The 24,302-nt window shown below is 39.8% G+C and overlaps 1 protein-coding gene and 1 pseudogene across 1 annotated transcript; both read left to right on the top strand.

Moving 5' to 3' along the window:
• The first annotated feature begins 6,035 nt into the window (after positions 1–6,035).
• Positions 6,036–9,989, top strand: LOC110050626 (chymotrypsinogen B-like). Its single transcript, XM_020756543.2, has 7 exons — positions 6,036–6,174; positions 6,861–7,058; positions 7,584–7,790; positions 8,417–8,731; positions 9,104–9,151; positions 9,656–9,751; positions 9,889–9,989. The coding sequence occupies exons 1-7, from the start codon at positions 6,120–6,122 to the stop codon at positions 9,891–9,893; spliced, it is 924 nt and encodes a 307-aa protein (XP_020612202.1). The 5' UTR covers positions 6,036–6,119; the 3' UTR covers positions 9,894–9,989.
• Positions 9,990–20,495: 10,506 nt separating this feature from the next.
• LOC110050632 (elastase-1-like) lies at positions 20,496–23,873 on the top strand (annotated as a pseudogene).
• Positions 23,874–24,302: the final 429 nt, after the last annotated feature.

Raw genomic sequence — 24,302 nt, 5'->3', positions numbered from 1 at the left:
ACAGGTTATTTGCCTTGGGAGACTGACATTTAGCTAAAAGTATTGGACGCTGCCAAAACAAAGTTTTTTATTCCAACAAACTGAATGTTTTGCATGCAAAATTTTCACCTTTCTTCAATATTTTAAAGGTTTAACAATCATATTCTGTCAACGTTTGACGGAGTTAAGATTTTTTTTAAAATATCCCTGCCGAAGTCCGGAATGTCTGAAGCGTAACATAACAAAAGTTAAAAGCTATTTTCGCAAATGTGGGACTTGATCTAGGATAAATTCTATGATAACTCAAAAGTACTAACAACAATGTAAAAATGTAGGGAATAAAGTTTGTGGGCGCTCTCCACTGCGCGCCGTACAGAGCTCCACGAATTCGCCAAATATTCGCCATTTTACACTTTAAGTTCAAAACGCTTTGCATGGGTTTATTTTCGCTGGGGGTACTAGTGGAAAATCGCGGATTTAGGCCATAAACAGATTAAGGGTTTTCAAAAGCGGGCCGTACATCCCGACCCCATTTTTGTGGGAGTACCACCCCCCTCCGCCCCTCCCCCCTTACGACGTACACATACGAATACCGCACATAAAGGTAATTCTCAAAAATAATGTGAAAGGAAGGAAACCTTTTATATGAGCAGCATGTGCACACATTACATTTTGAATTTCCGGGGGTTAATTCCCAGGCCAAAAATGGTGCTCTAATGCCTCAACTTAGGGTTATATTAGGCGATCAAAATGGCCCTTCCCGTGGTTAAAAATAATCACTTGGACAATCGACAAATCTACGTGATTTGAAATGCCGTTTTCATTTTTTGACACTTCAAATAAAGCCCAGGGAGTTTAATTTGCAGGCCCTATAAACCCAGCAGCAATATCACTGACGGACATGATTTTCCCTTAGAATTTCTCTTGATCAACGTAAACTGTAACCATTGGGCTACAGGGGGACTCCTAGAATTGGGTAACAAATTTAACGGTACCTATATGCACACTAGGTTTTATTGATAGCCTCATCTTGCTTTGAAAAATATGCCATAAAAAAAAGAAAGACATTGCCTAAGTTATAAAGTCTTTTATGAAATCCCTTTTTAACTCTTTCCTAAGGAACGAAAAAATAACATTTCCATCAATTTCCGTTCTTTTGCAGGTCTTTGCCTGTTGGATACAAGCTAATCAAGAGAGCTGGAATAAAATTAAAAAAAAAAAAAAACACATAACAAGATGGATGTATTTTACGGTCAGCCAGGTTTAATGTCCTATCTTAAAAGCTCTTCTCACCCTTAACTTGGTTAAAAAAGGCAAAATTGAAGATTAGACGAAAAGAAATAAATGGAGTCCAACACAAATATGAAAAAAAACATTGGAGTCCCTCTACGGCTGAACGCCATGCCCTTCCGAACCGAAGCGCGGAAATGTAACCACAGGGCTACAGGGGAACTCCTTGAATTGGGAAGCAAATTTAACGCTACCTATATGCACATGAAATGTAGTTTTTATTGACAGGCTAACCTTGCATTGGCAAATGGGCTATGAAAAAATGACAGACCTTTGGTCAGTTATAGAGTTGTTTTAAGTCCATTATTCAATGTTTTCAAAACAAAACAAAAATAACGTTTAAGAAAAAAAAGAATGGAAAAAAAAAATTTGGAGTCCCTTTGCGGCTGAACGCCATACCCTTCCGAACTAAAGCGCGGAAATGTAACCACTGGTCTACAGGGAGAGTCCTTGAATTGGGTAACAAATTTAACGCTACCTATATGCACATGAAATGTAGTTCTTATTGACAGGCTAATCTTGCATTGGCAAATGTGCTACGAAAAAATAACAGTCTATTGGTCAGTTTTAGATTTCTTTTAAGTCGATTATTTAATGTTTTCAAAACAAAACAAAAATAACGTTTAAGAAAAAAAAAATTTTAAAAAAATTTGGAGTCGCTCCGCGGCTGAACGCCATGCCCTTCCGAACCGAAGCGCGGAAATGTAACCACTGGGCTACAGGGGGACTCCTTGAATTGGGTAGCAAATTTAACGCTACCTATATGCACATGAAATGTAGGTTTTATTGATAGCCTTATCTTGCTTTGGAAACTATGCAATGAAAAAAAATGAAAGAGTTTGCTTAAGTTATAAAGTCTTTTTTGAAATCCCTTTTTAAATCTTTCCCAAGAAAAAAGAAAATAACATTTCCATCAAGATCCGTTCTTTTGCAGGTCTTTGCTTGTTGGATATAAGCTAATCAAGAGAGCTGAAATGAAATTAAAAAAGCACATAACAACAAAAGATGTATTTTACGGTCAGCCAGGTTTGATTTCCTATCTTAAAAGCTCTTCTCACCGTTAACTTAGTTCAAAACGAAAAAATAGAAGCTTAGACAAAAAGAAATAAATGGAGTGCAACGCAAATATGAAAAAAAAAAAAAATTTGGAGTCCCTCTGCGGGGGGCTGAACGCCATGCCCTTCCGAACCGAAGCGCGGAAATGTAACCACTGGGCTACAGGGGGACTCCTTGAATTAGGTAGCAAACTTAACAGTACCTATATGCACATGAAATGTAGGTTTTATCGATAGCCTTATCTTGCTTTGGAAAATATGAAATGAAAAAAAATGAAAGAGCTTGGTTAAGTTATTATTTTTTAAATACCTTTTTAAATGGTTCGCAAGCAAAAAGAAAATAACATTTCCATCAAGATCCGTTCTTCTGCAGGTCTTTGCCTGTTGGACACAAGCTAATCAGGAGCGCTGAAATGAAATTAAAAAAGCACATAACAAGAAAGATGTATTTTACGGTCAGCCAGGTTTGATCTCCTATCTTAAAAGCTCTTCTCACACTTAACTTAGTTCAAAACGAAAAAATAGAAGATTAGACGTAAAGAAGTAAATGGAGTGTAACACAAATATGAAAAAAAAAATTTGGAGTCCCTCTGCGGGGGGGCTGAACGCCATGCCCTTCCGAACCGAAGCGCGGAAATGTAACCACTGGGCTACAGGGGGACTCCTTGAATTAGGTAGCAAACTTAACAGTACCTATATGCACATGAAATGTAGCTTTTATTGATAGCCTTATCTTGCTTTGGAAAATATGAAATGAAAAAAAATTAAAGAGCTTACTTAAGTTATAAAGTCTCTTTTGAAATCCCTTTTTAAATCTTTCCCAAGAAAAAAGAAAATAACATTTCCATCAAGATCCGTTCTTTTGCAGGTCTTTGCCTGTTGGATATAAGCTAATCAAGAGAGCTGAAATGAAATTAAAAAAACACATAACAAGATGGATGTATTTTACGGTCAGCCAGGTTTGATTTCCTATCTTAAAAGCTCTTGTCACCCTTAACTTGGTTCAAAAAGGAAAAATAGAAGACTAGACGAAAAGAAATAAATGGAGTCCAACACAAATATGAAAAAAAAGAAAAAAAAAAAATTGGCGTCCCTCTGCGGGGGTTGAACGCCATGCCCTTCTAAACTTGAGCTCGGAAATGCAACCACTTGAATTGGCTACAGAAGGACTCCTTGAATTAGGTATAAAATTTAACGGTACCTATATATGCACATGAAATGTAGTTTTTATTGACAGCCCAAACTTGCTTTGGAATACTTGTTCTGAACGTTATAAGAGAACGTCCTTAAGTTATAGAGTTTTTTCTCAATCCATTATTAAATCTTTCCGAAATAAAAAAATAAAAGCTCCCAATTAAGATCAGTACTTTTTCAGATCTTTGCCTATTGGATATCAGCTAATAAAGAGCGCCTTAAATGAAAAAAAGAAAGGTATGGCAAGATTGGTATTATTAACGGTCAGCAAGGTTTGATGTCGTTCCTTAAAAGGGGTTTTTACACGTAACTTGGTTTAAAAGGGAAAAAAAGAAGATCGTAGGAAAAAATGTCGATGGAGTCCAACAGAAATATGAAAAAAAGAAAAACAACAACAACAACAACAACAACAACAACAACAACAAAACAATAAGAAAAAAAATAAACGCGGAGTCCCTCTGTGGGGGCTGAACGCCATGCACTTCCGAACCGAAGCTCGGAAATGTAACCACTGGGCTACCAGGATACTCCTTGAATTATGTAGCAAATTTAACGGTACCGGCCTATATGCACATGACATGTAGTTTTTATTGACAACCCAAACTTATACGTGCTGTGAAAATTATGAACGACTTGCCCTAAGTTATTATTGTGAGAATATTACAATGGCTAGCCTTACATACGTATGTCTCTTGCCTGCAGGGGACTCATTAGAAGCCTTTAGCTAACTTGTCAAACATCGTGGTTTGAAGTCCCGCTAGCATGAAAATGATGGTGGCAAGCTGGCCTTATATCACATAAGGATTCCCAATTGCGTAATATGCCATTCAACAGCTAGAGAAAAGTGTGAGAATATTACAATGGCTAGCCTTACATAAGTATGTTTCGTCCCTGCCAAGGGACTCATCAGAGGCCTTTCAGCTAACTTGTCAAATATCGCGTTTGAAGTCCCGCTAGCATCAAAATGATGGTGGCAATCTGGCCTTTCAACAACTAGAAAAAGAAATAGAGTTTTTTGAAAATCCATTATTAAATCTTTCCCAAATAAAAAGAAATACTCCTAGTCGCTTCATGCTACGCAAACCGGGATAAGCTCCGGCCTGGTGGGCCACTTGGCTTGTATGCAGACTTTACCTTTTTTCTATTTACTCCGAAAGGGAAAAAAAACATTGTACCAAAAAATATTAATGGAGTCCAAGAGAAATGCCCTTCCAAACCGAAGCTCGGAGATGTAATCACTGGGTTAGGGTTAGGCTACCGGGGGTACCTATATGTACATGAAATGTAGTTTTTATTGACAGCCCAAACTTGCATTGGAATACGTGCTGTGAAAAGTATGAACGACTTTCCTTAAGTTGTAGAGTTTATTTGAAATCCCTTATTAAATCTTTCCACGAGCCATAAAAAAACCTTCCAATTAAGATCAGTACTTTTGAAGATCTTTGTCTATTATATACAAGGTATAATAAAGAGCGGTTCCAATGAAAAAAAGACATGGCAAGATTGGTATTATTTACGGCCAGCCAGGTTTTGTGTCCTTCCTTAAAAGATGTTTTTGCACCTAAATTGGTTCAAAAGGGAAAAAAAGATTGTACGAAAAAGCATGAATAGACTCCAACAGAAAATTAAACAAAAACGGTGTTCCCCTGCGGGAGCAGAACGCCATGCCTTTCTGAGGCGAGACTCGGGAATGTAAGGGCTGGTTCACACTTTGACATAGGCATAAGCATAAACATAAGCACAAGGAATGGAACTTTTTCCATTTTCTTATGCTTATGCTTATGCTTATGTTGTGAATACTTGTGAACCGGGCATACATAAGCATAAGCGTAAGCGTAAAGAGTTTTCTTGTCAGCGGAATTCAGCGGAATTCGGTGGGTGGGTGGGTGGGTGGGTGGATGGATGGATGGATGGATGGATGGATGGATGGATGGATGGATGGATGGATGGAAGGACGTGCGGACTGACGGACGGAGAGATAGACGGCTAGACGGATGGAAAGATGAACGGATGGATGGATGGTTGGATGGATGGTTGGTTGGATGGTTGGATGGATGGATGGTTGGATGGTTGGATGGATGGATGGATGGATGGAGAGAAAGCGTTGGTCTTCTCTTTATTAAGAAAAATATCAGGTCAATTGTCGTGAAGGGTACGACATTTTCCATGTATGGTAAAGCACTCAGCTAGATGCTTGTTCGCCCTTGTTTTATCAGGTTTAAGATGTTTATATGAGTTTTCAGGTGAAGTAATTTATAACCTGCTACAATCAGAGACCGAAATATTGAATATTGGTTTACCTGCTGCTAGAGCACTTATTTTTTGTTTAACATAAGACATTTTGTGTACCTATTTGTAATAATGAACTTGTGATTCCTAGAAAAGTATTGCTTTGTCGTGTATTTTTCGTTTTTTTGTTCCCAATGATTTACATTTGCTTCCATTAGCAATATTCCTACAGTATAACCAGCTGAGAAAAATATAAACAGACTGTGGGACTAGTTATTTATAAAAGAAAAACTGAAGTTAGCATCATCCTACAGCAAGGTTCATGACGCTGAGAGTAACCACGAAGCCTGAGAAGAATTTTGAGAATCAGAGATGCTACTTTTCGTTGGAATAATTCTTACACTAATAGCACCTTCATTTATCCAGGGTAAGACAGTTGGTTATTATAAAATTGGTGGAGAAGGAAAATTTTAGAGCGGTTTTCAACTGAGTGTCGTAAAACCAAAACCCAACCAGATACACTACTCAGCCACTTTCAAACCGTAGTAAATAACTAAAACCAAAACCAAAGTAATTGCCTGATTACTTAATTTCGACACTCAATTGAAAACCGCTCTATAATGTTCATAATGACTGTTAAAGAGACATAACTTTTTCATTTTCAGCAGACTAGTCCTGGGGCCTGTTTCTCGAAGGTCCTGCAAAGTTTTTGCACCCGTAAAAGCCATAGCAAAATCTCGAACCTTATGATTACAGAGCTGTTTTATTCGCATATTCTTAATATGAACAGATTTTCCCTTCATACAGGAAGTTTAAGACGTATACACTTCTACGTATTTGGCTACAGATGAACTAAAAATGGCTTTACGGGCTCAAAAAGTTTCTGGGGCTTTCGAGAAACGGGCCCCAGAAGTTAATAAGACGTGCGCCGTTTCAGCGTACAGTCATTCCAAGAGTAACAATTTCATTTCCCTATACATGTATTTGCGCTTACACATTAGCAAATGTTATCATTTGGTCTTGAGTAACTTGAGAAACATCCTTGTCTTTTGAGATAGCGTCTGCCAGTAACTTAACATTACTAATTTACTGATTTACAATTCCTCCTTTCAGGATGTGGCAAGCGACCGCTCTCCGCGCGCGTGGTTAATGGTCAGAATGCAGCGCCTCATTCATGGCCATGGCAAGTCTCTCTCCGTGTTAGAGGGCGCCACATTTGCGGTGGATCTCTAATCAGACCTAACTGGATTGTGACCGCGGCTCATTGTGTTTATCGGTCCCCGTATCCAGACGGATACACAGTAGTAGTAGGTAATGTCAATTGGTGTGCGCTCGAAATTTTTACCGGCGCTATAGCTAGCGGAATTTCGTAGACCTTTATCCTTGCATAGTAGAAAGGCGGGCCGGTTTCTGTTCGTACGTATTGATATTCCGTAGCTATAGATTGGTTCACATTATTAGATATGGTATAAGTCAAGGATTCTGGTCTCAAAGTATCTTTTAGGATGCACTCGAAGAAATAGTAATAAAAACACGCTCTCATTTCAGTTTTTAGGCTCGATTTCCACCGGTATCTCGAGTCCGGTCTACTAGCGCGGGCTCCTTTCCTGAACAGCGGCTGGTAATCGAGCCTATAGGGGTCAAATAACGCTCGAGTCACGCCCGGATTGTTCTCCTTTAGGGGTTTAATTTAAACGAGCATCGACGAGCATTCTCGACCCTTTCATATTGGAGATTCCTCCCCGGGACGATGCTTCGTAGACAGCTTTAGTTCTGGTGTAGCAAAATCAAGCTGTTCATGTTGTGATATGATAAGACAATTTTGTTCTTTATCAGGTGGTCACAGACGAAAGGGTTCAACTGCTGTTCAAGAAGAGTTCGACGTAAAAACTGTCTACAAACATGATGGCTTTACCATGCAGAACTTGATGCACGACATTGCTGTGCTTGAGCTGAAAGGTTCAGCAAAAATAAGCGATAAAGTGTCTCCAGTTTGTCTACCTACAGAAGAACCAAGCCCCGGGACGGAATGCTACATAACAGGTGTAAAATAAGTATATCTAAAATAAGTTATTCAAAAGGTATGATGATCCTTTGCGTGAAATGCAAAACGAATAATCCATGCATTTTTTTTACTGATCTTTCAAATGCATTTCCAAAAGATATAATTCATTTGATGCTTAACAAGTTCATAACAGTCTTAAAGATCCCGTGACACGAGATTACATTATATCCCTGTTTGAGGATGTTGTCTTTTTTGCTTCGACAATCGCTGATATTAAAAATTATTTTAAAACAAGATTACCAAAAATAAAGTCATCACCGACAGTAGAATGGAAATGACGAATATTTAACACACAGTTAGTCTGAAATTAAAAGAAGCATTTTCTATGTTACAATTGTCTTTCAACCAGCAAGAATTAATAACGATATTCAGTAACACTAAGCGTAGAATTGACAAAACAGAACCTGATGATAGCGTATATCAAGCGTATTTGACTGGATGTAATTTGATACAATTAGACGATCAGTGTAATTAGACAATCTCCTCGATCAATCTTTGCTTTGACAAATTCTTTGGAACTCTAGTCATTTGGCTCTTTCGGGAATTAACAGATCTTAACGGATTAACAGACCTCCTAAGTTTTTTTTCGTCCTGTCTGTGCTAGGATGGGGACGTCTTTCCGGCAGCGGATCATCTCCAGATATACTTCAACAAGCAAAGATACCTATAGTATCCCATGAAGAGTGCAGAAAGAAGTACAGTCGCTATGACAGTAAAGCTCACCTATGCGCTGGACAGGGTCATTCGGGTGGGTCAGGAGGGTGCCAGGGAGACAGCGGTGGTCCGCTTGTTTGTGAAAAGGATGGTACTTGGTATCTGCATGGTGCTGTTAGCTTTGGCAAACGGGGCTGTCCAACTAAGTACAACACTGTGTTCGCACGAATCACAACATACATTCCTTGGATAATGGATAAGCTAGGTAAAGGATATATCTCTATATTCAGCCCTTCCTCCTTCTTTCACTCCCTTGTCACCAGCAAAAGGGTTTGGGTTGAACTGAGTTTAATACTGCTCAAGCGAAAAAATAAATTTGGATGGAGTGTGATTTGAAGACAGTTTTGTCCGGGTCTTGCTCTTGTTACACCGCTACTTGCATGGACTCGTGTTTAACAATTTGTATAAGAATGGACCGTATTCGTATTTTCGGTATTGGACTGGAATATAGCTTGCAGCTGAGGTTAATACGGAGAGTCTTTACAAATGTAAATGACATTAATCTCTTTTAAATGATATTCCCCTGGCCTATTAACCAAACCAGAGGTGTAAAGATATCGATTTTGTATTTCCTTAGAAAACAGACCACCAGCACCAACGCGACCTCCAAAAACAATACCACCAGGTAAGTACAAAATAAGATATAAAACCACTCGTAGTTTGGATTGCTGGCCTACTTCACATTTGGCAATTGTTACGTGGCTTATTCTTTACGTCCTAATTTATTTAAAACTAGGAATTATCTGAACATTTTATCGCTTAAGTGTTAAGTTCTACGAAGTCGTATCCGCACAGTTTTATTTAAATCATAACCAAAGGACTCGCTTCACCCAAACGTCAATTAGAACCATTTTTCAAAAAAAAAAAAAGGACTATTAGCCAGACTACCAATGATATATATTTAGAACTAGAGGTTTAATTCTACATTAACAGTGTGCACATAACATTGATTCAAACTAAATGCATTCTAAATAAACAACTAAATACGGATAAATTATGTCAGTTTTCTTGATATACAGAATTGATTATAATAAGGGGAAGCTAAGGCCCTATTTTTTTTATTTAGCTGAGTGAACAGTGACAATTCTCCTCATTCAGTCTTTCCTCTATTAATCTTTTCCTTTTTTAGGTTGCAAAGATAAACGAGAAGACTGTGCTGCTAATCAGTTATTTTGTCGTTTCATGCCGGACTTTAAGAGGGATTGCCCTGTTACATGCAACAATTGTAAGTATTAAACAACCATATTTTACACCAAGACTAAAATTCAATTTGAAACGACTGTTACACTAAATAAAAATAAGATTTAATATGATAACTGGCAATGAAAGGTTTAGAACGCTCTCATTTTTTTCTCTCTGCAGGTTGAACAGATTTCACCAAAGATTAACACATGTAATCTGACTATATGCTGGATTGCACTGTTTTAAAATGGGGAGACTAATAAAAAAAGTGTTTAAATCCATTGTTTCTTTATGTTGTTGCTCTCAAATGTTTTGAACATAATTATAATGCTGGTACGTAGGAGTGGGAAGCAGAAGGGAAAGGGGGAGTCAGGTACATTGTTAGAGTGGGTGAGTGTCTCATGGTTAAGGAATCAGAGCAATAAATAATAACAGTAGATTTATTGTCCTAAACACTGTTGTCATTCCAAAATAACAGAGGATAAATTGAAGAGACGCGGTGTACAGGAGGCCTGATGACGCCGTCTGTTTTGTATATAGGGTAGGGATTAAGACTCGACACAGGGGCTAGCAAATAATTATGTTCCATAATTAGTGTACAACCGAACCTTCTCTGTATCAGATCGCTCCTCTAAATAAGCAACATGTTTTTCTGATAAGATTATCCAAACTGGTTGAAACGTCTAAATCACACAGGGTAACTCAGAAATTGACAGTACTACAGTTAACTCCTTCTAGGGCTGAAGAATCTTAGTTGGATGTAAGTCACATGACTCTCAGCTGCCGCTCATCATAGCATCAATAAGGTCTCAGTACATCTTAGTAGAGTTGCTGGGATTTTGTATTTGTAGAGAACAGAACGTCAACAGATAAATCGTGTTTGGAAAGTACGTGCAAGTCTTACATAATGGTAGCGTCCTGGCTGAGCAAGTTTTATTAGGTTTAACCCAAGTGTCCACACACCTTTGCAGATGCGCTTCCATTGAAAGTCCCACTCAAGCCACCTGATCAATTATATTAGTTCAGCCGCTGCTATACGTCTTTCTTTGTATACTAAAAGGAAAACTCTGTTTAGATAAATCTAATAGGGCACTTGCGCCGTTGTATGCCTAAAAGATTTAGCTTCGTCAGATATTGTCTTTCAAGCTACGAAGTTACCCAGATTTAGAAAATTTTTGCAGTATTGAAAAGCCGGTTAGCTGGCGAAATCATTCAGCAATGCTCCTCGTGTTTGCCATTGTTACCAACTGCACTTTGCCAAAGTGGGTAATTTATTTTATTTAGCACCCCACGTTTTTCTCATTAGCCTTAAAATTTATAGGCTGGGCGTGTTTGCCGTGTGCTGTTTCTATTTTGCGCTTTTTTCCTTTTGTGGTGCAATCCCCCTGTTGAAAAAAACTTAACTAGTTGTAAGTTTCACACGCCAAAACGAATGATTATCTGAAGCTTTAAAGGCTCCAAATAACTGATAGAATGCTCCGCATAAATTCTTCTCATACACTCTTTCTTTCAATAATTAAAATCTAAGTACCGCAAAAGTTATAGTTTAACAACTACGAAAATTAGGAGAAAAATACCCAGGTCTCTCCGAGTACTTAAAAAAGAAGTAATTGAATATACTAAGTTTAAATAAATGTCGTCGCATGTGCGAGTGGTGAGTCAAGAAATTACATGTAAGAACGAAGCGGAAATGTTTCTGGGACAAAATGAAGAACTTAATGCTAAATTTAGTTTCTTGTTAATATCATGGGATTGCCTTAAATCACAGGGTATGGCAAGTGACCATCCTCAGCTCGGGTAGTGAACGGGCAACATGACGGGACGCAGGGAACGTCTACTGCAAGTACCGCAGAGAAATGGTAGGAGATTTTCCTAGCATTCCTTACATACTCTCACTAGGGTTGTTCGTCTTGCGGCCAGGGATGGCGTCATAATCTGTTTCAGTGACAGGTCGATGATATTAAATAAAAAATAAACTGGATAGGGCCGATGGAATATGAGACAAGCTTTAAAATGAAGTCACGATATTAATAGTGCTTTAAAAGTAAATAGTGCGTTCGAGTCATTCCCGATGCTTTCAAATGATGGCGGACTCCACCGACACCAATAATCTGGAACAAAACAAGGTCATTATATATCGGATCACGTCTAAACACACGTGAAGAAAGACTTGGGCAGGAAAAAAACGTGAGCGGACAAAACCGGAAAATGCCGATAAATCAAGTAATCCCGCAATGATGAACGAATTACACAACATGAACCTTCCTCTGCTTCTCCCCCTGAACCAAGTTCCGATCTACGAACTCAACTTAAAAATACCAAAGTGCCTACGAATGGATGTTGAGCGCGGCGAGCAGATGTAAATGTCTTGTTTACCCAATGAAAGCCATCACAATAAACTCTGAGCTTGCATCGAGATCCGGAAGGGGGGGGGGGGGGGGGAGGCACTGCCATATATGGGCTATGTAGGTATGTGCCGCTGTCAAGGGTATGGTTTTCAAGCAGTTTACTCTAGGATAGGGTATATAAATCAGAGCGTTTGGGTCTAGAATAGGGTATCATTTTTCACAAAACTGACTAGTTGGTTGAAGATTTTATCTAGACTAAGGAAACCAGGAATTGCCACTCAAAAATATAAAAAAATCAAATCGGCAAGTTTAAATTCACGCAAATCAGCCTCAACAGTGTCGATAGATGGGGGGATATGGGGAGTTTACTCTAGTATAGGGTGGCAAAATTCAGCTGAACTAGTTCTGGTATAGGCTAAGGGTTCCAGGGTCCCAGCGACACATCCCCACCCAGAAATTCCCAAAGTACCTCCCCCGGGCATCGAGATGCTTGTCCAGGGCGTAAAGGAGCGTTTGATAAATCAATCTAAAACAGATCTTAAGGAATAAAAACCCAGATGAACTGGAATACTTGTCTGAGTATGTCGTTGGCAGTGGGAGCCACGTGCAGCATTATCATGCTCGGCAATTGAAGTTATTTTGTAGAAAATATCGCACAATTACACAGCCTAGGGCAAAAAAAAAAAACAAAGCGCGAGGAAAAACTTATTACATGGAGCTAAGATAGATTGTCAGTGCTTTAGTAGACCATGCACGGCTACCAATGCCCAATCGCTTCGCCAATGGCTCGCACACGCAACGAATCGTAAAAGTCCGTAAGTAACCCGTAAGTAAGCCCACCCCCCATCCCCTGAAAATAGAGGAATTAAGGTTCAAAAGTATAATTATTTTTCCAATCAATAACCTGAATAACGTACGATAAACTGAACACGACTCAACTAGGGAAGGTATAGCTTATTCCAGGAGGCGTCATGAAGCGCCCTGGTAAAACAAACCCCGCAAAATTTTCATCAAGTAACAAAAAGGAACTAACAGGACCTTGTCTTCAAATTAAAATTACTAAAATTAACAACTTTGCATCATTTTTAACAGGAACGCATACAAAGAACGTTTAACCATATTGAAATTAAACACTCGACCAGAGCAGTCAAATATTCATAAAGCAGACTAACATAGCAGTGCATCATGAACAGTAAAAATAGTTTAAGGTATTTTTCATCACGGCCTACATATAAAGTGCCCACCCATGTGCCAGCAACATGAAATTGAACTGGATTGAAGAATTTCTGAACGATTTATAAGAACTCAGTGTTTTGACGAATTACACCCACAGCCTTAGAGGAATACAGCCCTGTTCTCATAGAATTTAAAACAAAACAAAACAAAACAAAAAACAAACAAACAAACAAAAAAAACACCAGGAAGAGATAATTACAGTAGAAGTCATTTGCGTCCGCTCATAGGGTAAGAGATCCTCGCCTATATCAACTTTCTTTTCTCTCGTAAGTTCTCCCGCGTTTAGAGATTCGCCACACTCGCGTTTTAGGTGCAGGGATCCCAACCAATGCTCACCTAACTTTTTAAAGATTTTACTTTTAGCCCTCCCCCAAGTCTACACATGTGTATTTCACTTGTGGAAAACTATTGATTTGCACAGTGTTTGGGTTGGAGATTCTCGCCCATATCAACTTTCTTTTCTCTCGTAAGTTCTCGCGCGTTTAGAGATGCGCCACAATTGCGTTTGAGGTGCCGGGATCCCAACCAATGCTTACCTAACTTTTGAAACAAGCTACTTTTAGCCCTCTTCCAAATCTACTCACGTGTATTTCAGTGGCGAAAGTCTATCGATTTGGACAGTTCTTAGGTTGAATATTCTCGCCCATATTAACTTTCTTTTCTCTCGTAAGTTCTCGCGCGTTTAGAGATGCGTCACACTTGCGTTTTAGGTGCGGGAATTCCAACCAATGCCTACCTAACTTTTTATAGATGTTACTTTTAGCCCTGCCCCAAATCTACACACGTGTGTTTCACTTGTGGAAATCTGTCGCTTTGGACAATGCTTGGGTTAAAGATTCTTGCTCATATATATCTTTTTTTCACTCGCGTGTATTTGCACATTAAGCAATGCGGGACACTCAAGGTTTTTGTGTGGGGATCCCAAACTATGCTTACATGGCTCTTTAAAAATGCTAGTTTTGGCCCTATCCAAATCTATACAGGTGTATTTCAAATGTGGAAGTCTACGGATTTGGACAGTGCTTGGGTTAGATATTCTTTCTCATGTCAATTTCCTTTTCTCCCGCGTGTTCTCGCGCGTTTAGAGATTCGCTACACTCGCGTTTCAGATGCGGGGCTCCCAACCAATGCTTACCTAACTATTTAAAGATGCTACTTTTAGCCCTACCCCAAATCTACACACGTGTATTTCACTTGTGGAAAACTATCGATTTGGACAGTGTTTGGTTTGGAGATTCTCACTCATATCAACTTTCTTTCCTCTTGTAAGTTCTCGCGCGTTTAGAGATGCGCCACACTCGCGTTTAAGGTGCCGGGATCCCAACCAATGCTCACCTAATTTTTTAAAGATGCTACTTTTAGCCCTTCCCCAAATCTACACACGTGTAATTCACTTGTGGAAGTCTATCGATTTGGACAGTGCTTGGGCGAGAGATTCTCGCCACTATCAACTTTCTTTTTTCTCGTAAGTTCTCGCGCGTTTAGAGGTGCGCCACACTCGCATTTAAGGTGCAGGGATCCCAACCAATGCTTGCCTAACATTTTAAAGATGGTACTTTCATCCCCTCCCCAAATCTACACACGGGTATTCACTTGTGGAATTCTATCGATTTGGACACTGCTTGGGGTTAGGGAATCTCGCCCATGTCAACTCTCTTTTCTCTCGTAAATTTTTGCGCGTTGATAGATGCGCCACACTCGAGTTTTTGTTGTCGGGATCTTCAACTACTTTTTAAAGATGCTAGATTTGGCACTTTCTCAAATCTACACACGTGCATTTTACTTGTGGAAGTCTGTCCCTTTGGACAATGCCTGGGTTAAAGATTCTCGCCCATTTACATCTTTTTTTCACTCGCGTGTTTTACCGAATTAGTTTAGAGTCCCTGGGACTCGTAAATATGGCCCAAGTTACTGGAAATCGAGCAAACGTTGGTCAAAATCACGCTGCGCGTAGCCCAGTCTCGGCGACTTTCTAGTCACTAAGTGGCTATATTTCGGCCAGACTGCTCATAACGAAGCGTTCAAAATTTTTTCTCTGTCCATTTCGCTAAAAAGCAAAGTCTTCTCGAGTTATTTTAGAGTGCCTGGAACTCGGAAATATTACCCAAGTTTCTGGACATCGGCCTAAAGTTGGTCAAAATCACGCTGCGCGTAGCCCAGTCTGAGCGAGTTTCTAGTCACTAAGTGAGCCAAGGAGGGGATATATTTCGGCTAGACTGTTCGTAACCAAGCGTTCAAACATTTTCCTTGTCCCTTTTACTGAAAACTAAAGCTTTTTCGAATTAGTTTATAGTCCGTAGGACTCGGAAATATCGCCCAAGTTCCTGGAAATCGACCCAAAGTAGGTCAAAATTACGCTTCGCGTAGCCCGGTCTCGACGACTTTCTAGTCACTAGGTGGCTATATTTCGGCCAGACTTCTCAAAACAAAGCCTTCAAAAATTTTCCTTTATCCATTTCACTAAAACTCAAAGTCTTCTCGAATTAGTTTAGAGTCCCTGGGACTCGGAAAAATCGCCCAAGTTCCTGGAAATCGACACAAAGCTGGTCAAAATCGGTCGGTCAAAATCGCCGGGTCTCGGAGACTTTAAGCGCTGTCCAAATTGATAGACTTCTACAAGTGAAATACACGTGTGTAGATTTGGGGAGGGTTAAAAGTAGCATCTTTAAAAAGTTAGGCATCTCTAAACGTGCGAGACCTTACGAGAGAAAAGAGAGTTGATTTGGGCGAGAATCACCAACCTAAACACTGTCCAAAACGATAGACTTCCACAACTGAAATACGTTTGTATAGATTTAAAGGAGGGCCAAAACTAGTATTTTTAAAGAACCGCGTAAGCATACTTTGGGATCTCCACACCAAAAACGCGAGTTTGCCGCATTGCTAAACGCGCGAAAACAAGCGAGTGAAAAAAAGATATATAAATAGGCGAAAATCTCTAACTCAGGCATTGTCCAAAGCGACATACTTCCACAAGAAAAATACACGTGTGTAGATTTGAGAAAGGGCCAAATCTAGCATCTTTCAAACCTCCCGTAAACGTAGTTTAAGATCCCGATACCGACACCGCGAGTGTGGCGCATCTCTAAACGCGCGAGAACTTACTAGCGAAAAGAAAGTTGATATAGGGGAGAATCTCTTACCCAAGTACTGTCCAAATCAATAGACTTCCACAAAGGAAACACACGAGTGTAGATTTGGAAGACGGCTAAAAGTACATTCTTTAAAAAGTTAGGTAAGCATTGGTTGGGATCCCTGCACCTAAAACACGGGTGTGGCGAATCTCTAAACGCGCGAGAACTTACGAGAGAAAAGAAAGTTGATATGGGCAAGAATGTCCAACCCAAACACCGTGGAAATCGACAGTTTTCCACAAGTTAAATACACATGTCTAGATTTGGGGGAGGGCTAAAAGTAGCTTCTTTAAAATGCACGAGAACTTACGAGTGAAAAGAAAGTTGATATGGGCGAGAATCTCTCATTCAAGCAGTGTCCAAATCGATATACTTCCACAGGTAAAATACACGTGTGTAGATTTGGGGGAGGGCTAAAAGTAGCATGTTTAAAATGTTAGAAAAGCATTGGTTGGGAAACCGGCGCCTAAAACGCGAGTGTGGCGCATCTGTAAACGCGCGAGAACTTACGAGAGAAAAGGAAGTTGATATGGGCGGGAATCTCTAACCCAAACACTGTGCAAATCGATAGTGTTCCACAAGTTAAATACACGTGTGTAGATCTGGGGCAGGGCTAAAAGGAGCATGTTCAAAAAGTTAGGTAAGCATTGGCTGAGATTCCGGCTCTTAAAAGGCGGGTGTGGCGCATCGCTCAACGCACGAGAACTTACGAGAGAAAAGAAAGTTGATATGGGCGAGAATCTCTCACCCAAGCACTGTCCAAATCGTTAGTTTTCCACAAGTGAAATACATATGTCTAGATTTGGGGGAGGGCTAAAAGTAGCATCTTTAAAATGATAGGTAAGCATTGGTTTGGATTTCTGCACCTAAAACGCGAGTGTGGCGCATCTCTAAACGCTCGAGAACTTACGAGAGAAAAGAAAGTTGATATGGGCGAGAATCTCTCACCCAAGCACTGTCCAAATCGTTAGTTTTCCACAAGTGAAATACACATGTCTAGATTTGGGGGAGGCTAAAAGTAGCATCTTTAAAATGATAGGTAAGCATTGGTTTGGATTTCTGCACCTAAAACGCGAGTGTGGCGCATCTCTAAACGCGCGAGAACTTATGAGGGAAACAAAATTGATATGGGCGAGAATCTCCAATCAAAACACTGTCCAAATCGATAGACTTTCACCAGTGAAATACTCGTGTGAAGGTTTGAGAAAGGGCGAAATCAAGCATCTTCGAAAAGTACAGTAAGCATAGTTTAAGATGCCGACACCGAAATCGTGAGTGGGGCGCATCTCTAAACGCACGAAAACACGTGAGAAAAAAAATATAAATGGGCGAGAATCTTTAAACCAAGCATTGTGCAAAGCGACAGACTACCACAAGTAAAATACACGTGTGTAGATGTGAAAAACGGCTAAATCTAGCATCTTTAAGAAGTCCACTAAGCATAGTTTGAGATCTCAAAACCAAAACTGCGCGTGTGGCGCTTCTCTAAACGTGCAAGAACTTACTAGAGAAAAGAAAGTTGATAGGGGCGAGAATCTCCCATCCAAGCACTGTGGAAATCGATAGACTTCAACAAGTGAAATACACGTGTAGATTTGGGGAAGGGCTAAAAGTAGCATCTTTAAAATGTTAGGTAACCATTGGTTGGGATCTCCGCACGTAACACGCGAGTTTGGCACATCTCTAAACGCGCAAGAAATTACAAGAGAAAAGGGGTGGGAATTTCCAAACCGAACACAGTGCAAATCGATAGTTTTCCACAAGTGAAATACACGTGTGTAGATTTGGGGCAGGGCTAAAAGTATCATGTTTAAAAAGTTAGGTAAGCATTGGTTGGGATCCCCGCACCTAAAACGCGAGTGTGGCGCATCTCTAGACGCGCGACAACTTACAAGAGAAAAGAAAGTTGATATGGGCGAGAATCTCTGACCGAAGCACTGTCCAAATCGATAGACTTCAAGAAGTGAAATACACGTATGTAGATTTTGGGGAGGGCTAAACGCAGCATCCTTAAAAGTAAGCGTTAGTTGGGATCCCCGCGCCTAAAACGCGAGTGTGGCGCATCTCTAAACGCGCGAGAACTTACGAGAGAAAGCAAAGTTGACATGGGCGAGAATCCCTTACCCAAGCATTGTCCAAATCGAAAGACTTCCACAAGTGAAATACACGTGTGTAGATTTGGGGATGGGCTAAAAGTAGCATGTTTAAAAAGTTAGGTAAGCATTGATTGGGATCTCTGCACCTAAAACGCGAGTGTGGCGCATCTCTAAACTTGCGAGAACTTACGAGAGAAAAGAGAGTTGATAGTGGCGAGAATCTCTCACCCAAGCACTGTCCAAATCGATAGACTCCCACAAGTGAAATACACGTGTGTAGATTTCGGGGTGGGCTAAAAGCAGCATTTTTAAAAATTAGGTGAGTATTGGTTGGGATCCCCGTACCTAAAATGCGAGTGTGGCGCAACTCTAAGCGCGCGAGAACTTACGAGAGAAAAGAAAGTTGATATGGGCAAGAATGTTCAACCCAAACACTGTGCAAATTAATAGTTTTCCACAAGTGAAATACACGTGAGTAGATTTGGGGGAGGGCTAAAAGTAGAATCTTTAAAGAGATAGGTAAGCATTGGTTGGGATGCCCGCACCTAAAACGCGAGAGTGGCGCATCCCTAAACGCGCGAGAACTTACGAGAGAAAGGAAAGTTGATGTGGGCGAGATTCTCTCACCCCATGAGGGAACGCAAATGACTTCTACTGTAGGTATCCCTTCCTGGTGTTTTTTTTTTTTTTTTTTAATTTTATGAGAACAGGGCTGTATTCCTCTAAGGCTGTGGGTGTAATTCGTCAAAACACTGAGTTCTTATAAATCCTTTAGAAATTCTTCAGTCCAGTTGAAATTTATGTTGCTTGCACATGGGTGGGCACTTTATATGTAGACCGTGATGTAAGATACCTTAAACTATTTTTACTGTTCATGATGCATTGCTACGTTAGTCTACGTTATGAATATTTAACTGCTCTGGTCGAGTGTTTAGTTTTAATATGATTAAACGTTCTTTTTATGCGTTCCTGTTAATAATGATGCAAAGTTGTCAATTTTAGTGAACACGTGTTTTTGAACACGAGGTCCTGTTAGTACCTATTTGTTACTTGATGAAAATTTTGCGGGGTTGTTTTACCAGGGCGCTTCATGACGCGTCCTGGAATAAGCTATACCTTCCCTAGTTGAGTCGTCTTCAGTTTATCGTACGTTATTCAGGTTATTGATTGGAAAAATAATTATACTTTTGAACCTTAATTCCTCTATTTTCAGGGGATGGGGGTTGGGCTCACTTCTTTCGGAGGTCGTTACTTAAGGAATTTTACTATTCGTTGCGTGTGCGAGCCATTGGCCAAGCGATTGGTCAAGCCATTGGTAGCCGTGCATGGTCTACTAAAGCACTGACAATCTATCTTAACTCCATGTACTAAGTTTCTTCTCGCACTTTTTTTTTTGTTTGCCCTCGGCTGTGTAATTGTGCGATATTTTCTACACAATAACTTCAATTGGCGAGCATGATAATACTGCACGTGGCTCCCGCTGCCAACGACATACTCAGACAAGTATTCCAGATCATCTGGGTTTTTATTCCTTAAGATCTGTGTTAGATTGATAAAATCAAACGCTCCTTTACGCCCGGACAAGCATCTCGATGCAAGCTCAGTGTTTATTGTGATGGCTTTCATTGGGTAAACAAGACATTGGCGTCTGCTCGCCGCGCTCAACATCCATTCGTAGGCACTTTGGTATCTTTAAGTTTAGTTCGTAGATCTGAACTTGGTTTAGGGGGAAAAGCAGAGGAAGGTCCTGATGTTGTGTAATTCGTTCATCATTGCGGGATTACTTGATTTATCGGGATTCCCTGGTTTTGTCCGCTCACGTTTTTCTCCTGCCCAAGTCTTTCTTCACGTGTGTTTAGACGTGATCCGATATATAATGACCTAGTTTTGCTCCAGATTATTGGCGTCGGTGGAGTCCGCCATCATTTGAAAGCATCCGGAATGTCTCGAACGCACTATTTACTTTTAAAGCACTATCAATATCGTGACTTCATTTTAAAGCTAGTCTCATATTCCATTGGCCCATTCTGGTTTATTTTTTTATTTAATATCATCGACATGTCACTGAAACAGATTATGACGCCATCCCTGGCCGCAAGACAAAGAACCCTAGTGAGAGTACGTAAGGAATGCTGGGAAAATTTCCTACCAGTCCTCTGCGGCACTTACAGTTGAAGCCCCTTGCGTCCCGTCATGATGCAGCACCACACTCATGGCCATGGCAGGTGTCTCTCCGTAAAAACGGTTACCACTCTTGCGGCGGATCCCTAAAAAGGCCTGATTGGATTGTAACGGCAGCACATTGCGTCCACAAAACTCCAGATCCAAACGCGTACACAGTAGTTGTTGGTATGTAATGTAATTTGTAAGACTTGATAAGAAGAGAGATGGGAGGACGAGTTCTGTTCTTGGATTAATTCCTGATAAGCATTGTAATCATCTTTGAGTCCACCCGTACTGATGCCTTCATGTTTTGCCTTAACCCAGAACAACACATACACTTAAAGTAAAATAAAGTAAAATCCTTTATTTAAAACACGATTATCGTTTGAGCACTACATGTTTAAGGAGTCGTGTACTTACAGCGTCTGGTGACATCAAGGTTTCTTGATTTGATGACAATTTAACTGAATTCACTTTCTTTCGCGAACGGGGATCAATATTCACAAGTAGCGAAATTCAGTCTCTGAAAAGACCAAAACATTTATTTCTAAGTTAAACCAGTCGGTCACTCACTCCGCTCCTTACTGTATCTGCAAAACAAAACTTGTTGGCCTCAGAGAGGATACCATTTCTATAGTTAATTCAATATTTACCACCAGATTTAACGAACATATTACATACATTTTACATACATGCTCGTTATGTTGGGGTGATATTGTTACCATTCTCTCTATCTTCAGGTGCTCACAGGCGAAAAGGAACAACGGACGCGCAAGAAAGTGTAAAAGTCAAAGCAATACATAAACACAGCGGTTTTAACATGAAACATTTGAGACACGACATAGCTGTTCTTCAACTGGAAAGGCCAGTGGAATTGAATGACAAAGTTACAACAGTTTGTATGCCCAGCAAAACACCAGATTTAAACGCTAATTGTTACATAACAGGTTTATCGCATAACAGTAAATTATCGCATGTTTTAATTGTATACTGTAAATTTTAATATATTGTAAAGTAGTCTAGTGTACCCAATTAATTCTTAATTTCGTATTCTTAACTGTATATTTTAAATCTTAATCTATTGTAGCGTACTAGTGTCCCCAATTAGCTTCTGTAAGCTAAATACTTACCCTGACACTTAAATAAAGTTATTATTATTATTATTTGTTAAGTTCCGGCTTCTTTTTATTTTGCAAGAATATGACTTCGTGTTCTCTTTGATCTCTGGCAGCAGACTGAGGCTCATCTCAATCTCCACTTATACGTTGTAGGCTGGGGGCGCGTTTCTGGTTGGGGTCCACTTGCTGATCAACTGAAACAAGTCAAGCTGCAGGTCCGGTCTGATGAAGATTGTGAGGCAAAATACAGGAATTTATATGAGAGAAATGTTCATTTGTGCGCCGGGGAAGGACGGGTACGAACCTCTGGTGGTTGCCAAGGAGACAGTGGTGGACCATTCGTTTGTGAGATGGGAGACACTTGGTATCTGCAAGGTGCCGTTAGTTTTGGAATGACACGTTGTACTACTACATATTACTATACAGTGTTCACAAAGATTACCAGTCACGAATCATGGCTTCTTGAAATCATAGGTTTGTTATTGCGTTTTATAAATTTTCTCGCAGACTCTTCCCGATCGACGGCTACGTGTTTCACTACCGTCATTCATCTTAGCAAACCTTTCAGGAAACAGAAGTTTACTTCAGCAGGCTCAAAACGTTAAGTCTGTGGGTTGTGCACGGAAAATTTCGATTCTTTTCGTTTGTTTCTGTCTTTCAAGGCTTGATGGTTGTCTTCGTAATAATGGTTGGCGGCGGCCAAGGACGCCATCGCTGGTTGGATTCGGACCTCAGAGTTCGCGTGTTATTGAAATGCGCAGTAAAATTAATGATTGCCGTTTTATTTAAAAAATGAATTCCATGAAATATGAACATGATATTTAATCATTGGAAAAAAGGTACCGTAGATGCTTTAGAAAGTAATGCATCTTACAACAAAATTTAAAATATTCCGACGATGGGCCTGCATTTTCTTTTCGAATTTCATGTACAACTTGACGATTACTCTAACTCTCTTAGCTAGAACCTTCTCAGTATCTACTCGTGCTAAGTGTCCTTTCCCCTTACTTCCCAGGAGAAGGTGGTGGAGGTGGTCACAACACACCGCAACCGCCAGCCCCAGCGACACCACCACCGCAAACCACAAGCCCCGATACCATGCCAACACCAGCGACAGAAAATCCTCCTCTTTCAGGTTTGCCCTTTTAATCAGCCAGTGAAAATCACTTAAAGGCAGCGTGGGAGAGTCAATTCCTAACAGTATATGAATTTTGCCAAACAATTTTTGAAGGTAATGAAAAGGATTCAAAATAGACCAATATAATCGAATTGTTTTAATTACATCAAAGACGCTTGTTAGGAAACATTATCAAGCGATTTTGAGAACTTGGAAAATGCGTTATCCTCTACTAGGCACTAAAATAAAACAAAATATATGTAAATAAAGCAGAGTAATAATTCAAACGGATGGGAAACATGATCGGATCTGACTAGATCAGAGACTGAAGATACCTTTACGAACCACCAAAAGAGGGAAAAAACAACTCCTATAAGAACATCGAGGTGAACTTTCTAACAATCATCACTATTAAAATCCTAATATGTTAAGTTAATTTTCAGTAAGGTATTTGGCAAAGCATGCAGTCTTTCGGGCTCATGTAACAAAGCCTTTAAGTGAACAGCTTTTTTATTAAACGTTTATAACAAGTCAGGGTAAAAAAAGGCAAATCTTCTGCGTTTCGTGGAACTGGGGGAAGGACTCATCCTAAACCAACCAACCTGTAGCGGCTCGTCCATGTTGTGATGGACATTCAAAGCAATAACAACTTGTTAACCGCGCCTCCTTACTCGTAAAAAGTGGCGCAAGTGACCACTCTTCGCATTTCCTTTCAGGTTGCAGATAAACGAAAAACTATTGTGCTGGTAATCAATATTCTTGTGATAAAATGCCAGGCTTTGAGAAGACCTGCGCAAAAACGTGCAATAATTGTAAGTACTTAACTCACAATCCATATATATGTGCCATTTTATCAACACTTCCTTACAGAGGTCTGCGAAACTACTTCAGGTTCATTTCAATTTAAACCTTAGTTCGTTCGTCTAAAAAAAATAAAAAAAATAAATAAATAACAATAACAATAACAATAACAATAATAATAATGATAATGATAATGATAATGATGACAATAATGATAATGATAATGATAATGATAATAATAATAACAAATGCCAGCCTGTGCATTTGGCAGAAATCCGTCCACGTCATCTCCCAACAAACGTTCATTAGGTTACGTTCAGTAAATTCAAACGTGATGCTAACATTATGTTAACTGTTCTCTGTCGTAGGTTAGACATTACAATAGAAGACTTCATATGATATACGGTTTGAATTCCATTTTTGACGATATACGTCATGTTGAAGATAGCGTGAAATAAAAATTACTCGTTAATCTTAAATGTACTTTGTCTTTATTCACAATGCGATTTCAGTGCTGGGAAGGGTGTCAAGAGGTGGCCTGGAATGAGTAAGGATTTATATTAAACTGGGGAGAGAATAGT

Source organism: Orbicella faveolata, unplaced genomic scaffold (assembly GCF_042242905.1).
Source record: "Orbicella faveolata isolate gen_17 unplaced genomic scaffold, um_ofav_v1 contig_36, whole genome shotgun sequence".
Lineage (NCBI taxonomy): Eukaryota > Metazoa > Cnidaria > Anthozoa > Scleractinia > Merulinidae > Orbicella > Orbicella faveolata.
This window is presented reverse-complemented; position numbering and strand designations above follow the sequence as displayed.